Genomic DNA, 15,851 nt, shown 5'->3' on the forward strand with positions numbered 1-15,851 from the left:
AATTTAGAAAGGGGTTATATCATCAAAATAAGCCTTACTAGGGTAATAACAATTAAGTTGTTGTGCCTCGTATAAGAAGTCCTGTGAAGAACCCAAATAAAGAAATGTTTTTTTTTTCCTTTATCGGTTTATTTCTCTAGACTAACCATTCAACAACATATTTCTAAGACATGTACATAGGCTAGGTGTATCTTAAATTCAATCTACATGTTGGATCGGAATCAAATCCCTCGAAGAACACAGCAATAGAGATTGAGAGTAGAGCGTTTGGCACAGATTAAGCCGGAGATTCAGTTTTGGGTCAGTGTAAGCTGCGTGCGATAGATGAAGTCGAATCAAATCAGATCAGATAGTTGCAAACAACGTAGTCGCTCAGTGGTGATAGTAGGCATGGGGATCCACGGGAGCGGGTCCCGGAACAGGAGCCGGATAGTGGGCGTAGGGACTGTGGGCCAAAGCGGGATAGGCGGCATGGAAGTGGGCGGTTGGCAGGACGGGAGCAGCCACCGGAACAGGCACTGGGGCTGGAGCTGGGGCAGGAGCAGGGGCGGGGCCAGGGGCCCGGTGGAGGGGACCCAGGGCCAGCGGGTACGAGAGCAAAGGAGCCTTGGGCACCGGCGGTAGTGGTGGCGCCGGGGCCGGACCCGCGTAATGAAGGTGAGCAGGTGCTGGAGCGGGTGCGGGAGCGGGTGCGATGATGGGTGCCAGGTGGGCCGGTGCCTTGTAGGCCAGCGGCTCTTTGCGAACCACTGCGTTAAATCCGTGGTGAGGATCGGCTGTGTAGTCCACGGTGCGCTTGGTGCCATCCGGATCCACCACTGAGTAGCTGCCCTTCACCACATCTCCGTGCCGCGTCTCGTGCTGGGACTTGAGATCCCCCGTATACCCGTCCTGAATATCATAGCCGAAGGAGTACTTCGGTTCGGGATCGTAGGGCTCGGGAGCGACCGGCTTGGGCGCCACATATGGTCCGGGGAGCGGGCCGTGTGGCGGCGCATATCCTCCGTAATGGTGCAGAGGTCCGGGACCAGCTGGTCCGCCATAGTAGGGTCCGGGTCCGATCACGCCCGCATAGGCAATGCCGAGCACGGCGCTCAGCAGGGAAATCTACAAGCACATTGAGGAAGGAAAAATGAGACAATGTTTATATTTTATTTCTATCAACAAAGTAATATATCACACTATTTATGCTGAACAATAAAAAATGCGCTTTTAAAAACGTATCAACGCTGTAATAAATAAAAGAAAAGAAAATAAATTAGAACTTCCGCAAACCTAGGCTTTACACGTTCTTTTAATCAATAAATCCATTTTTCAATTTGGCCAGAACTTATTATTACAGCGAGTAATTACGAGATCCAAATTAAATTAAACCAATACTCATAGCTGAAACTGTAGAAGATTGCTGTTTCTTGAGTTAATACAGCTTAACGATTGTGAAGGGTACATTCGAACAGCTTTAATATTTAGAGAATAGTTTGCGTTAAATCGGACACACTGACAAAGTCAGATCCTCTGTTTAAGAAATAATCGCAATAGACTAACTAAAATTTCTTTCACAAGGGTACCATATAAGATCGGTTAGTTAAACTTGACAAAGTTGGTAGAACAAAAAAAATCGTTTTACCAAGAACTGGAATTTTCACTTTCCAAACCAACTTTGTTTATAGCAGTACCACTCTCATTGTAATTTTAAAAATTAAATAAAAAAAACAACCGATTTCCACTTTGATCAACCCTTTTTTCACACCTTCAGCATAACGATGTCCTAGCAGGGGTATCCTTTCCACTCGCTCACAGTTGTCACAGGCTCAGCACACACCACTTAAAAAGTGGCCGGAGTAGCGTTGAATTCGACGACGATCGCGCTAGAAGAAGTAACCAAAACTGCAAGCATTGGCTGGGAGTTCTGGCCATTTATACTGCCAACCGGCGGCAAATGTCGCCTGCTTCACATGGCGCTGTCGAGGCAATAAACTAATTTCAGATCAAGAGAGACCCGGCCAGAGTCACAGTGTTCGGTTTGGGCCAGCGATCAAGCACATGGCGCAGACAACAACAACAGCCAGCCAGAGTTGCAGGTATACTTTTGTCGACTGAAGTGGATTGGCGACACGGGGTCGGGGATGGCCTCTTGCCCACCTGGCGGCAAATCGTGTGCCTGGCTTCAACTTTGGCGCAGTTATCTTGTCGACTTAGAAAGGTTATTCTTCCGCTAAACCATTTAAAGGGACCCCAGAGCCAGCCCGCGCTTTGCCCTTTCACTTTTGCAGCGTTTACGATTCGTTTTCGATTCGCCATTCGATTCCCACTTGGACACCGACTTTTTGGCAATTATGTGAAAATTTATTTGGCCGCACACAATTGAAATGTTAAATTAACATCGACATCGGCATCGTCATCGTCATGGCCTAGGACCTGCTGCATTTGGTCACCGCGTAATTAGCTGAGAAGAACAAGCTGCGCCAAGCGACTCCATATGAAATGGCAGTTGCTGCGCATGCGCAAAAGGTCAGGTGGTCCACAATTGAATTAAAAGTGCCTGGAGTGGTCCCAAAGCCAGGGGCTCACTGGTGGGGGAGCGGAGGGGGCGGAGGGGGTGGAGGGAGGCGAGAATAGGGGCAGACAGCCGCCTAATAAAGCGAAAGGTCAACGCGACGCTGTCGGCACATTAGTCTGGCCCAGAGACCAGGCCGAAAAAAACACTTATAGCCTATGCAAATAATGTCATTAATAATACCCTAAAAAGAGTTGCATGACGGCTCACTTTTGAGCGCTTTATTTGGTTGGTCTTACTTTTTTTTGGTCCTTTATAATGATATTATTGCAAAACAAACTTATACCTTGTTGGTTATACAAAACATAAATTTTTAAGAAATTACTTAAAATTAAAAATAATTTTTTTTATTTTATTTTGCAAAGAGGTGTATTTTAAAACTATAAGATTTTTTTTTTTTTGAAAAAGATTACTCTACACTCAGAAATGGAATTTTCTTGATTTTTAAAAAAGTTACTTTATTTAAAGAATCTTTTGCCTAAGTCAAGGAATTTTTTTTTCAGGCTTTATTTTTTGATTTAAAATATATTTTTAGTCCTTCTCCCCAAATGTTTATAATTGGTTTTTTAATCCAATTCGATTGTTTGAACAATACCCTTTCCAGCTTCTCACAGCCAAGTGTCTGCGACAATTCCTCTGTTTACCGTTTTGTGGGCTTAATTTATGGCTGCAAATTTGTATCTGGCATCTGGAAAACTATTGACAGCTGCATGCATTGTCTTACCCTTGTTGTTACCGTCGAGTCTGCTCATGCGACAACTAAGTATAACAAAGAATCAAAGTCGTGCCAACTACAGTCAGTCGATGTCATCTGGTTTAACTATTTTTAACCAGAAGATCAAAGCAATTGATCAACAAGAATGTCAGGCTAATGCAACATAGTTGCCAATAAGGTTAAATAGGAAATTCAGCCACTAATTGATAAATTACAAAATAAGAAAAAAAGGGGTAGGCAATTTTAGATATCTTAAATTGGGAAAACAACCTTCGCGAGAGATGTGACATCCCTTGGCGATAATTGCCCGCTTGCAGGGCTGGCAGCTGCCAAAACAATTGGCAAATATCTTTCCAACCCATAAGTCCCATCCAGATGTTTTGCAAACATTTTGTTTAAAAAATAAATTGCTATTTCTACAGTAGCTTGTAAAAGCTTATAATCAGTTCCGAAAGAGAGTTTGAAACTGCAAGTCGCTGAAAACGGTTCTAGTCAATGACAAAACGCTTGATGGATTTTAGTCAGGTTCTGGATAAGTGTGGAAACTATGGAAGATTTCAAGTAGTGATCCTTCTGCTGTACGGCTACACCAATATTCTGGGATCCCTGCACTACTTTTCGCAGACCCTCATCACATTTACACCCGAACATTGGTCAGTTGAAATAATTACTTCTTTAAGTAGGTAAATAGCTCCAGATCTTTCCCATTCCAGGTGCTCCCATGCTGACCTCGAGGGTCTCAGTGTGAAGGAGCTGCGAGCAATATACTCAAACATCTCCGAATCATCCTGCACACCACTCTTGGGCGTGGTTAACGGCATGGGCGTAGTGGCAGAGGATCGCAAATGCAGGGATTGGATTTTCCAGAGGGAGAATGGCTACGAAAGCATCACTACCGAGGTACAACTAATCGATTCGATTTGAAACACTTATAAGAAAATAAGAGAGAGCGCTACCGTCGAGTTTCACGACTATTAGATACCCGTTACTCAGCGTAACTTATATACATATATCTAAGCTAACAGCCCGATTTTAAAAATGACTGAAACACACACACAGAGTCCAACACCTACGGTCAAACAAGTCTCAGAGATACAGTACATAGAGAGATCCTGATCGAGAATATATATATATTACTCTAAAAGTAACGGGTATAATTATTCCTTACTAACTAATTACTTCCTCATTCGACTGCAGCTCAAATGGGTATGTGACAAATCCCATTACCCGGCAGTGGGCCAGTCGTTCTTCTTCATGGGATCTGTTTTGGGCACCATAACCTTTGGCTATCTCTCGGATCGCATAGGTCGGCTGCCATCCCTGCTAATGGCCACCTTGTTTGGAGCCACTGGTGACTTCATGACCTCTTTGTGCACACCCTGCCATGGTTTGCCTTCTCCAGATTCGTGTCGGGATTATCCACGGATACCATGTACTATCTCATGTACATTTTGGGTAAGCTAAGGCATTCTACGAGATGCAAACATTTAAACACACTTCACAGTCTTCGAGTACCTGAGCCCGAAAAGTCGCACCTTTGGGCTCAACATCATCCTGGCTGTGTTCTACTGCTTCGGACTGATGACCTCGCCCTGGATCGCCATGTGGATTGGCAACTGGCGTCGCTACCTCTGGCTGGCATCTCTGCCAGCTCTGGGAGTGCTCATCTATCCGCTGCTGATCTGCGAAAGTGCCCAGTGGCTGCTGACCAAGAAGAGGTACGATGAGGCGGTGGCCTGCCTGAAGCGAGTGGCCAAGTTCAATGGTCGCCAGGTGGAGGAGACGGTTTTCGATGAGTTCGTCAAGCACTATCGGGAAAGAGCTCAACAAGATTACAAACTTAGCAGCCAGGAGGACACTTTCCTAGCCATGTTTATGACCCCACGACTGCGTCGCTTTACTTTGACATTGCTCCTGAAGTCGTAAGTGCTTTAATAGCTTTTTACTTAAGAAAACTTAATTCCGTTCCCTGGTAGGGTCATCATAACCCTCTCCTGCGATGTGATCAATCGCAATATGGAGGGTCTGGGCACTTCGCCCTTTAAGCTCTTCTCCTTCACCTCGATCGTTTATTTGCCGGCGGGAGTGGCCATCCTGCTGCTGCAGAACAAGATCGGACGCAAGGGCATGGCCTGCTCCGCCCTTTTTGTGGGAGGGTTCATCACCACGACGACGGGTTTTCTGATAGCCAACCTGGATCCCACGGAGAACGCTCTGCTTCTGGCCATTATGGTGGGTCTCGGTCGCTTTGGAGCCACCGTTTCGTACGATGCGGAGATCCAATATGCGGCAGAGATCATACCCACAAGTGTGCGAGGTCAGGCGGTGTCCAACATCCATGTGGTTGGATTGGCCTCCAGCTCACTGGCTTTCTATGTGATCTACCTGGCCCAGTTCTACAAGCCCCTCCCCTCGATCTTCATCAGCTGCCTGATGTTCTTTGGTGCCGGACTTTGTCTTACTTTGCCCGAGACCTTAAACAAGTAATTTGACTTTACTAGGACTTCTTACCTTTCTTGCAGAGGGTAATAATAACTCCGACCTTCAGAATTGTGGCTTAAAATTGATTAAATTCGGAAGACTTTATAATATATAGCTCTCATAAGAGCACTCGGAATATTACAAAAATATGTAAAACACATAGTAACCTCTATATTTTAAATGTTTTTTTTTTATTTTTATTGGATTTAGAAAGAATAACGATTTAAATCGAAAAAAAATTACCTGAAATCATCATAGCTTTATAAATCGAAACTTGGATGTTTTGAAGATTATTTTACTTTTGAAATATCTGCAAGGGTATATAAACATAGGCTTGCCTTTCTTGTTTTATTTAATTTGCTAACATGTTTTTATAAATTATTTTTTTTTCTCAGGAAACTACCCGAAACTTTGGCGGATGGGGAAAAGTTTGCCATGGACGAGAGCTTCCTTTACTTTCCTTGCTTTCGCAAAATACAAAAAAATATTGGTACTGAAAGTGTGTAACTCGAAATTAAAGACTGATTATTTTTATTTTTATTTTTAAAACGATCATTGTACATGGTCACCTAATAAATATATATTTGCAAAACAAATGTTATTAATTGAAAATAAATAGCTTATGCTAATCGTTACATGGCAAGCAATACGTTGACAAAAAAAATTCGTTTAATGCTAACTAAAAAATAATCAAATAAACTAAAAATGTTGTAAACAAATTTTGATTGTGATTAAAATTTTACTTTAACGACATCGCTATATTATGTATATTTACATGCTAAATTACCAAAGAACAATGATCACATATATTACGCAAAGTATAAGCTTTAAAATCAAACAAAAATCAGTCAAGCTTAACTTTTAAAAAAGAAAACAGTTACAAAAAAATTAAAACAATTTTTTTTTAAAGATACAAAATAGCGGAGGCCCATCTGTATGCAATTTAAATACATATGCCTTTTTTGACGTCACATATTAAATTGTAGCTATAATAACTTTAAGTAAGCAGCCAGCATTGCATGTTTGCAATCACCGACCTCAAAAATCTATATTTATCTCCTCATCATAGCAGTAAACAAAACAAAGGCCTAAAATTTTGAACAGTTTGTCGTCATGAAATTGGTTTGTTATTTGTTTCCAGTATTAAAAGGAGTGGTATCATATAAATAGTATCACATCATTGGAGTAATATCGCAGTAATCAAACTAAAAAAGTAAACAAATATATAAATGTTTTAAAAGTATTTAATTTGTACTTGGTTATTAAAATTTTGTATACATTTATAGGTATTATCAGATATTTTGGAACACTGTAAACAGCTTTGAGGGCCATAGTCCTGGATTTCCGAACCTCGACTATAAACATATATATAAATTGATAGTTGACATCGGTACCTTAAGTGTTCAATTTACAAGTTGAATAAAAAACCAAAAGTAATGGGTATCCCTTGGATTATACAGTTTTTTTTGCCTTCCTTCGTGTATTGGGCAATTTCGTTTTCACGAAAATACGAAAGCAGGCATGGCGAAAGCCTCACATCAAACTTTACTTTCGTTCCGTGCGGTTGACATTGCAATTTCGCTCGAGACGCGCCATTCTCGGTCAGTGACTACGCAGAGTTCAACAGCGACAGTCCGATTCCGATGCAGCCAAAAGTCAGTTCTTATCGCAATTTCAAAAGCCATTTTTTAACAAGCATCTGCACCTGAGGACAGATCCCCAAGCTTGTCTAAATCCAAAGTTCGCATTTTTTAATTGGGTCCGTAAAATAAATGTGCTGTGAAAAAAATCCACAGAGTTCGGTGCTCTTTATCTTGATGATAAATATAATGAAGTTAAATGTGCTTTAATGCTACAATTTATAAAGAAATGCTGAAGTTTTAAAAAGTGTTGCAAGTAGGCAATCTCTACATAGAAAAGTGTTGAGAACCAAACAAATATAACATTTTGGTTTACTTTTATTTAAAGGGTCAATCCAAAAACTGCGACTTTTACGACCTACAGCCAGTTTCTCAGCTCCACGTATAGTACAGATCTCTAGTAAAATTACACAACATATGAGGAGAGAGCGCAGCTGTCAAACATAATCTACACTAATTTTTCTGATCTCGGTCTGGCAGGAATTACCGAGCGCAATAATTGGTTTTAAAATTAAGCGAAATTCATGGCAGGCAATTAGGCGAATCGCAGATGCAGCGGTGAAGATGAGTCGGAGTCTGTTTCAGGCCCGGCTCTTCTAAATTCCCGGATAGAATCGTAAATCGTAGATCGTGAAGCGTGAGTGGAGGCCACTGAATGGTGCGAACACAATGCTCGAGGTGGACAAGATTCTGGAGAAGTGCGGCGACTTTGGCCGTCTTCAACTGCTGATGCTGGTGCTCTTCTGCGTGATCAACGTGCTCTCGGCCCTGCACTATTACTCCCAGACCATCATCAGTTTTGTTCCCAAGTACTGGTGCGTATGCATTCGCCGTCCACCGCGTCGTATACTTAACGCATTACTCATACAATCAGGTGTGCAGATGGTTTGTCCGCCAACATTGAACCGCCGGCTGAGTCAAGTTGCCTGCCACTAAGCCGGAACATTAGCAGCCCGAGTACCTGCCATAACTATGACTACGATCTGTACATGGGCTACCAGAGCTTTCCCAGCGAAATGGACTGGGTGTGCGCCGATGCCTGGAAACTCACCCTCGGTCAGTCCATGTTCTTTGTGGGCTCGGTGGTGGGCTCCATGGTGCTGGGCTATCTGGCCGACGTGGTCGGTCGTCTGCCCATTCTGATCGTGGCCAATCTGATTGCCATGACCGGCAACCTACTCACCATTTGGAGCAGCAACGTTACGCTCTTCTGTATTTTCCGCATGATTTCGGGCATTGCCACGGACAGCAACTTTGTGATGATGTACATCTTGGGTGAGTTCAAGTCCACGTTGTGTTTTAAAGGAAGCTGAAATACATTAATAGCATTAATAGCATTGAGCAACTATTTTTGAGATATAGAGTGTAACTGCTATTCTGATATTACTCATTAGAACCATTTAAGGTGTTGTGGCATAGCTTTTTATAGCTGGCGATTCAAAAATTGTATGTTTACTATATTTTACATAAAGATAGTAATTTTATTTTCATGTCTTTAGCTATGTTGAACATGCATGAACTTTTTTTACAATTTTTAAAAAAACTATTCCAAAACCTTTAAAATTAAAATATTACGATATTTTTCTCTTTGAATGCATTTAAAATATTCACAAAATGCCTTTAAAATGTAAAAAATATGAAATGCTTTTTTTTTAATCCCAATACCAATTTATGGACATTTTATTTTTTTTTTCTACAATAATAATATTTACTGTTTTTAAAAATGTTTATTTAATTTAGATTACAATTGTCCTGCAGACCTGACCGTAAAATATTAATAATCTTGACAAAGATTTTATTTATTCCAAATACTTAAGTCCCTACAATATGCGAAAGTGTTTTTATTGGATCTTTAGCGACCTTTATTATATTGATTATGATTTTAACGTACTATTACCGAGCTGATTCAGGGAAAACACAAGTGGGTTTTAAATCCTTTCATAAATATTATTTTCAGAATCCAAAATTTTATATTGCCTTTATTAATTCTGTGTTGCACTGTTTAATAATAAAATATTATTTAATTTCCCCTGACAGTTATGGAGTACATGCGTCCATCAGTGCGCACCCTTGGCCTGAGCATCTGCATTGGATTCTTCTACTGTCTGGGCTCGATGGCAGCACCCTGGATCGCCGTGCTCATGCACAGCTGGCGGGGATTCCTGGTGGCCACCTCCCTGCCCCTGCTGGTGGTCCCACTTTTCTACCTAGTCGTGCCAGAAAGCATTCAGTGGCTGATTTCCATGCAGAAGTACGACAGGGCAGTGGTCTGCCTGAAGCGAGTGGCCAGGATTAATGGACGGCAGGTGGAGGAGAGCGCCTTCGAGGAGTTCGTCGAGGAGTGCAAGTTCAGCCAGCAGAACCACAAGACCTCGCCCCACCTGCTGCACCTGTTCAAGACGCCCCGCCTGCGCCGCCACACCCTAATCCTCTTCTTCAAGTCGTGAGTAGCCGCCAGATGATGGCTGATGGTTTCGGCACAATATGAATTTTACTAATTTCCAACACCCACGCGCAGCATGGTCATCACCCTCTGCTACGATGCCGTATCGCGAAACGTTCAGGGCCTTGGCATTTCGCCATTTGTGATGTTCTCGCTGAGCGCCACCGCAATTCTGCCGGCCTGCCTGCTGATCATCGCCCTGCAAGATCGCATCGGACGCAAGGCGATGGCCTCCGCCTCCCTGCTGCTGAGTGGCATTTTCATCTCGGTCACCGGGGGCATCATCTTCGCAGCCGCTGCATCGGATAAGAGTGAGTTGGACCCGATCACAGTATGCCGGGGGTATACTTACAGTTGAGTGATGAATATCTATTTCTTGGATTTTAACGAAAATTTAATTTGCCAAAGTATATGGCTTTGTTATCAACCGTAACGAGAAAGAAAACCATTATTTAAGGCTAAAATAAGGATATACGTGAATTGTTCTTAGAAACAACTTTTTTCGACTTTTACCTAATTGTTGCTTTGACAGCTATAGGATATAGTCTTCCGATCGACAAGATTTTTTAAGAAGATGATCATGAATATTTTTGCGATGTCTCCTTTACTGAGTTACAAACTTCAGAACAATTTTATGATGCCCTCTGCAACGATATAAAAATTATATTAAAATAAATAAATATAATCCACGATCAATTATAAAAATATTGCTCACTTATTACATATCTTATATTATTCATATAGGAAAATTTAATGATGTTAAATGAGGAAATTAATATCCATAAAAAGAAATTAGTTATATTACGGCTAATATTGCTTGCAAATTTGCAAATGTGGAGGATTTTTGTTGATAAAGCAAATCAAAGCAGATTTAATATTTGTTATAAAATATTCATCAGCACTGCTTGTTTCTTATTTTATTTAGTATGACGGCATAGACTTGATTTTCAATGTTTCTACTATTGAGGAATTTTTTGCACATCATATCATTATTATAACAAAGTTTCAGAGTATAATTGTTACTTAATTAGTATTTTAAAAGCAAAACATAACAAATTTGATGCCTAAAATGGATGTTTAAATAATTTTGGACAATACACTATATACACGATTATAAATTGGTGGCATTTCTTAATTTGTAAGTAAGCTATGGGGACTTGCATTAGAATTACTTTATATTCCTACTCATATTACATCTAAAGTGCGTTAATCAGTGATCTTTTCCCATTCCAACAGCCACCACGTTGCTGGTGAGCCTCTCCGTGGTGAGCCGCTTCGGGGTGACCGTGGCCTACAATTCGGGGGCGCAGTATGCCACCGAGCTGATCCCCACCTGCGTTCGCGGCCAGGGAGTGGCGGCCGTCCATGTGGCCGGCTATGCCTTCACCTTCTTCAGCGCCTACATCCTGTTCACGCGGAGCATCTTCTCGCCGCTGCCCGAGATCATCCTGGGTGTGCTGTCCCTGTTGGGGGCGTGTCTCTGCCTCCTGCTGCCGGAGACCCTGCACCGCACGCTGCCCACATCGCTGGAGGATGGCGAGAAGTTCGGAAAGAACGATCGCTGGTACACCTTCAGTTTTCTGGAGAAACGCACTCAGTCTGCGGCAACGCTGGCCAGCCAAAACGTCAAGATGTACTCGCAGTCAACGGAATCAGCCGTTTACTTTTGAGTTGGCACGTGTATCATTTTTGTAGACAATAGATATAGATACTATCACTGCACTCGTGTAAAACCCACCAAATGATAAGTGTATACGATAAACGGTTACAAAGAGTTAGACTTACATTTATAGAATTAGTTTACAATTAGTGTACACTGTACACAAGAAAAGTGTGCAAATAATAAATACAAATTTCTTGAAATATATGATATCAGCTTTACTTAACCATGATTTGCAACCAATAAATTTCAGCAAAGAGTTATTTATAAGAACAAAAACGTTATTTTAGATATTAATCAGACATATATATACATTTTAAGAACACTATTACTAAAAAATTACTCTGTGTAATTCCGAGGCGACATTGTTTAGCCTGACTTACTTGTTTTTATTTGCAAGACACGTTAAGTCTATTGAAATTGTAAGGCTATCATAAAGATAGGGCTCTGCTTTTTTATGCTTTGCGGGCGTCGCATTAATAAACACATCCCATGCGACTCGGAAAAAACTCTACTCCCGCCAAACAGAAGCCAGACGTCGGAAATTGTTCAAACGCTTTCTCTCCTCCTAATGCCCGCGTGCGAGATAAACCAGAAGCTATAATAGATACCCTGTGTTTGCAATGCATTAGGGCATTAGGCAGGCTCCCAGAATTGGGTATATACCAGCTGCTGTGACCCCTGTGTCGGCATCAGTTGCTAGATTGCGAGTGCAGCGGCTTCATGTGGCAAAATGGATCTCCAGCGTGTCCTAGAGAAGTGCGGCAACTTTGGCCCCTACCAAATCCTGCTGTTGGGACTCTTCGGATACACGAACATAGTGTCCTCGCTGCACTACTTCTCACAGACCATCATCAGTTTCACTCCAGAGCACAGGTGAGCGAGGACTTGCCATCCACTTTGATAAGTAATGATGAAATTCAACGCAATACTAAGTAACACAAAATGATTATTGAATAAGTAAGGAATTTAAATTTGTTTAAATAAATCAGTGCATTAGTATTAAACCAAACCAATGAAAAATTTCATGTCATTGAACAGAAAAATAATAATATATATAAATAATATATTAATTATAGAGTCAATTAATTTAAAGGCTTTTTTTCTTACAATGCCGATCAGGAGTGCACATTAATTTATTTTGACAACATATATAAAAAACGTTACTATGTGAACTGCAACAAAGTGTGTCAAATAAAAAATCTAATTGGAATATTGTTAAACAAATTATATACAGTGCCACAAATTTCGCAAATGACATAAAATGCCTTAAGGTCAAGAGTTGTATTTTCTATGATGTGATCTTTATTTTAGTTGTTCTCCACCTGAGGAAGCCTCTCCGAAGAATTTAACACTCCTGAGCTGCAATATAATTGAGTACGATGCGGACCTGTCTTCACATCGAGATTACAAGTGCAGCTCCTGGGATTTCGAAAGGGAAAGCAACTACGAGAGCATAACCACAGAGGTAAATTTCAGCCCGAAAGTAGAAAACATATTTTATGACTAAACACTCGCGTTCGAAATATTGAACACAGCTCGAGTGGGTCTGCCACGATTCCTATAAGCTGGCGGTGGGTCAGTCCTTCTTCTTCATTGGATCCGCCCTGGGCAGTATTTTCTTTGGATATTTGGCCGATCGCATAGGTAGACTGCCTGCCTGCGTTTTGACCACTCTGACTGGAGCCTCCGGGGATTTCTTCACCTCCTTTGTGAGCAGTCTGCCTTGGTTCTCGTTCACGCGCTTCGTCTCCGGCCTTTCTATGGACACCCAGTACGTCCTGATGTACATTTTGGGTACGTGGGCTAAAGCAGCTTCTTTAGGATGTGTATATAACTCCCCAATTTTGTAGTTTTCGAGTACTTGAGTCCGAAGCACCGCACCTTCGGGCTGAACATCATCCTGGGCGTCTTCTACTGCATCGGTCTGATGATCTCGCCCTGGATTGCCATTTGGTTGGGCGACTGGCGCAGCTACCTTTGGGCGGCTTCCCTTCCTGCCCTGGGAATGCTTATTTATCCCTTGTGTCTACACGAAAGCGCCGAGTGGCTGCTGACCAAGGGAAAGTTCGACAAGGCAGTCAACAATCTACGGAGCATCGCCAAGTTCAATGGACGGCGAGTGGAGGACTCTGTTTTCGTCGAATTTGTCAAACACTATCGCGAGAAGTTGCAAAGTTCGCAAAAGACCTCTTCAGACACCTTTGTGGGCATGCTGAGGACACCAAGACTCAGAAAATTCACCATTATACTGTTGATCAAATCGTAAGTTGAGATGAGTGTATATATTTTTCAACTTTTAACACTTTTCCGAATCTTTTCAGAATGATCATTACCATCGCCTTCGACACCCTGAGTCGCAATATGGAAGGCGTGGGCATATCCCCCTTTAAGCTCTTCTCCTACTCGGGATTCTGCTACCTGCCCGCTGGCTTGGCTATTATCATGTTCCAGAACAAAATCGGTCGCAAGGGCATGGCCTGCGCCTCGCTCTTTGTGGGTGCCTTAATCACAGCGACCACCGGTTACCTGGTGGCCACTCTGTATCCAGAGAAGCACGCCGTACTCCTTGGCTTCATGGTGAGCCTGGGCAGATTCGGAGCGGTGGTGGCCTACGATGCGGAGGCCCAGTACGCGGCGGAGATTATACCGACCAGTGTGCGGGGACAGGGGGTGGCCAATATCCATGTGGTGGGCAATGCCTTTGCCTTCTTCAGTCCATACGTCATCTACTTGGGGACTTTCTACAAGCCGCTGCCATCTCTATTGATCAGCTTCATTATGCTAGTCGGAGCTGGTTTGTGCCTGACTCTTCCAGAAACGTTGAACAAGTGAGCATTTTGTAGTTGGTATTCCTTAGAGTCCTAAAGTAACATATAATTCTCTCCCTTAGGCAACTCCCGCAGACTCTGGAGGAAGGCGAAGTGTTCGCCAAGGGCGAGAAATGGTATTACTTCCCCTGCTTTTCGCGCAGACTGCAGTCAAATAAATCTGGTTCTCAATTGGAATCCGCCAACGGTATTACAAAGTAATTATGATATAAGTATTACAAATATAATAAAAGTGTTAAGTTTTAATACAAATAAATACAAATTATAGCGAAACATGTTTACTGTTCTCTTGAGTTTTATGGGTGGCGGTAGAAAGACGCTTTTAATAATAATAATGTAATCACTTTTAGAACTGAGTCCTGACTAATCCCAGGCTCAGACATCTTTTTAGCTCTCATGGCACTCATTTGTTTTGTTCAAACTTCAGAAGCGTCTGTCTAGGGCGTGATTTATATAGATTATGCCGTCAAATAGATTATGAACAAAAGAGTACGTAAGTGTTTATAAATATTAATTTGTTACATTCTAAAAGTATGTGACACATTTCGTCGTGAAGATTCTAAATCCTTTTTCGAATAACATGAGATCGGAATCCTGTTTTTCAAAATACATTTTTGAATACATTTTTCTAATTATTTAATAACTTTAAGGCACTATTTGCCAAGGGCGTGAAATGGAATTTATTTCCTAGCATTTTAAGCAGACTGCAGTCGAATTAATCTGATTTTTAACTAGTGTCTGCCAACGATATCAAAATGTAGTTATAATAAATGCATTAGAAAATAAGAAAGAACGCTAAAGTCGAGTTTATAACTAACATTCCGGATTTCATCAAATAGTGATCGCATTTCTAATACTCAGATCTGACTAATCCCAGGCTTAGACATCCATTTGTTCCAACTTTATAGAGATTACGCCGATGGTCCCGAAACCTACTTATTCTACTAAATAAACAAAAGAGAGTGTAAGTGTTTATAAATTTATATTTGAAAGAACATGAAAGTATACTTTTCTGATTAATCTCGTTGAGAAGATTTTGAATCTGGCCACGGAAAACATGCTATCGGATTCTTGTTTTTAAAATTCTTTAACAACATGACCAAGCGTAGCTGTTGGGCTTTCAAATATGTCTTTTTATGATTTTAAGGAACTATTAGAAGAGAAGTGCGACTGTTTTCAAGTGATATAAGTAATAGAATAGTAGCGAATGTTTTTTTTTTATTGCCTTTGTAATGCGTTGTTTAGTTTTACCTCTTTCTATTTGGCAGTCAGCACCATAACACACCCGTTTAGATAACGCAAGGCATATGTACTTATGTTGTGCGGACGTAACACTTATAATCAGCACACGGGACTCGGGCGCAACTCTGCACAAGCCAAAAACAGACTCAGAAGTCGGAAATGGTCCAAACGATTTCGTTCTTCCTCATGCCCCCATGTGAGATAAAACTAACAGCAGATATTCTATGTTTGCAGTGTATTAACATTATATGATCAGCGTTCAGAATAGAGTATATACCAGCT

At 41.5% G+C, this 15,851-nt stretch overlaps 4 protein-coding genes and 1 long non-coding RNA gene across 10 annotated transcripts; 3 read left to right on the forward strand and 2 right to left on the reverse strand.

The window, feature by feature from the left end:
* Nucleotides 1-116: 116 nt before the first annotated feature.
* LOC128256120 (larval cuticle protein A1A) lies at nucleotides 117-1,910 on the reverse strand. Its single transcript, XM_052986232.1, has 2 exons — nucleotides 1,751-1,910; nucleotides 117-1,107 (listed from the first exon to the last, which is right to left on the reverse strand). Exons 1-2 carry the CDS (start codon nucleotides 1,757-1,759, stop codon nucleotides 373-375), a joined length of 744 nt encoding a protein of 247 aa, XP_052842192.1. The 5' UTR covers nucleotides 1,760-1,910; the 3' UTR covers nucleotides 117-372.
* A 1,453-nt stretch (nucleotides 1,911-3,363) lies between these two features.
* On the forward strand, nucleotides 3,364-6,268 carry LOC128258020 (organic cation transporter-like protein). The gene is given in 7 exon segments (XM_052989421.1): nucleotides 3,364-3,925; nucleotides 3,986-4,172; nucleotides 4,470-4,635; nucleotides 4,638-4,727; nucleotides 4,777-5,194; nucleotides 5,249-5,755; nucleotides 6,149-6,268. Coding segments are annotated over 7 exon segments (1,638 nt in total). The 5' UTR covers nucleotides 3,364-3,767; the 3' UTR covers nucleotides 6,261-6,268.
* A 1,019-nt stretch (nucleotides 6,269-7,287) lies between these two features.
* Nucleotides 7,288-11,703, forward strand: LOC128266104 (organic cation transporter-like protein). Of its 5 annotated transcripts, none has more exons than XM_053002369.1 (6): nucleotides 7,288-7,408; nucleotides 7,722-8,208; nucleotides 8,268-8,668; nucleotides 9,431-9,836; nucleotides 9,912-10,147; nucleotides 11,073-11,703. In XM_053002369.1, the coding sequence occupies exons 2-6, from the start codon at nucleotides 8,063-8,065 to the stop codon at nucleotides 11,504-11,506; spliced, it is 1,623 nt and encodes a 540-aa protein (XP_052858329.1). In that variant the 5' UTR covers nucleotides 7,288-7,408; nucleotides 7,722-8,062; the 3' UTR covers nucleotides 11,507-11,703. The 5 variants fall into 5 exon arrangements, with proteins under 5 accessions (XP_052858329.1, XP_052858328.1, XP_052858330.1 ...); XM_053002368.1 differs by having other exon boundaries at nucleotides 7,291-7,649; XM_053002370.1 differs by having other exon boundaries at nucleotides 7,291-7,512.
* Nucleotides 9,991-11,309, reverse strand: LOC128266106 (uncharacterized). Of its 2 annotated transcripts, none has more exons than XR_008269028.1 (4): nucleotides 11,170-11,309; nucleotides 10,350-10,480; nucleotides 10,189-10,251; nucleotides 9,991-10,132 (listed from the first exon to the last, which is right to left on the reverse strand). It is a non-coding gene; the product is annotated as an uncharacterized LOC128266106 (long non-coding RNA). The 2 variants fall into 2 exon arrangements; XR_008269027.1 differs by having other exon boundaries at nucleotides 10,189-10,294.
* Nucleotides 11,704-12,132: 429 nt separating the features above from the next.
* LOC128266501 (organic cation transporter protein-like) lies at nucleotides 12,133-14,626 on the forward strand. The gene is made up of 6 exons (XM_053003072.1): nucleotides 12,133-12,372; nucleotides 12,811-12,964; nucleotides 13,035-13,293; nucleotides 13,350-13,761; nucleotides 13,821-14,327; nucleotides 14,390-14,626. The coding sequence occupies exons 1-6, from the start codon at nucleotides 12,230-12,232 to the stop codon at nucleotides 14,526-14,528; spliced, it is 1,614 nt and encodes a 537-aa protein (XP_052859032.1). The 5' UTR covers nucleotides 12,133-12,229; the 3' UTR covers nucleotides 14,529-14,626.
* Nucleotides 14,627-15,851: the final 1,225 nt, after the last annotated feature.

Source organism: Drosophila gunungcola, chromosome 3R (genome assembly GCF_025200985.1).
Source record: "Drosophila gunungcola strain Sukarami chromosome 3R, Dgunungcola_SK_2, whole genome shotgun sequence".
Classification (NCBI taxonomy): Eukaryota; Metazoa; Arthropoda; class Insecta; order Diptera; family Drosophilidae; genus Drosophila; species Drosophila gunungcola.

What these genes read in the sequence shown, in the direction of transcription:
- LOC128266104 (XM_053002369.1), top strand. Translation starts at nt 8,063, where the DNA reads ATGCTCGAGGTGGACAAGATTCTGGAGAAGTGCGGCGACTTTGGCCGT. An exon ending in TGTGATGATGTACATCTTGG is followed by an intron (nt 8,669 to 9,430) that starts GTGAGTTCAAGT and finishes TTCCCCTGACAG; the next exon opens with TTATGGAGTACATGCGTCCA. An exon ending in AGCCGCTGCATCGGATAAGA is followed by an intron (nt 10,148 to 11,072) that starts GTGAGTTGGACC and finishes CCATTCCAACAG; the next exon opens with CCACCACGTTGCTGGTGAGC.
- LOC128266501 (XM_053003072.1), top strand. Translation starts at nt 12,230, where the DNA reads ATGGATCTCCAGCGTGTCCTAGAGAAGTGCGGCAACTTTGGCCCCTAC. An exon ending in ACGAGAGCATAACCACAGAG is followed by an intron (nt 12,965 to 13,034) that starts GTAAATTTCAGC and finishes TATTGAACACAG; the next exon opens with CTCGAGTGGGTCTGCCACGA. An exon ending in ATTATACTGTTGATCAAATC is followed by an intron (nt 13,762 to 13,820) that starts GTAAGTTGAGAT and finishes GAATCTTTTCAG; the next exon opens with AATGATCATTACCATCGCCT.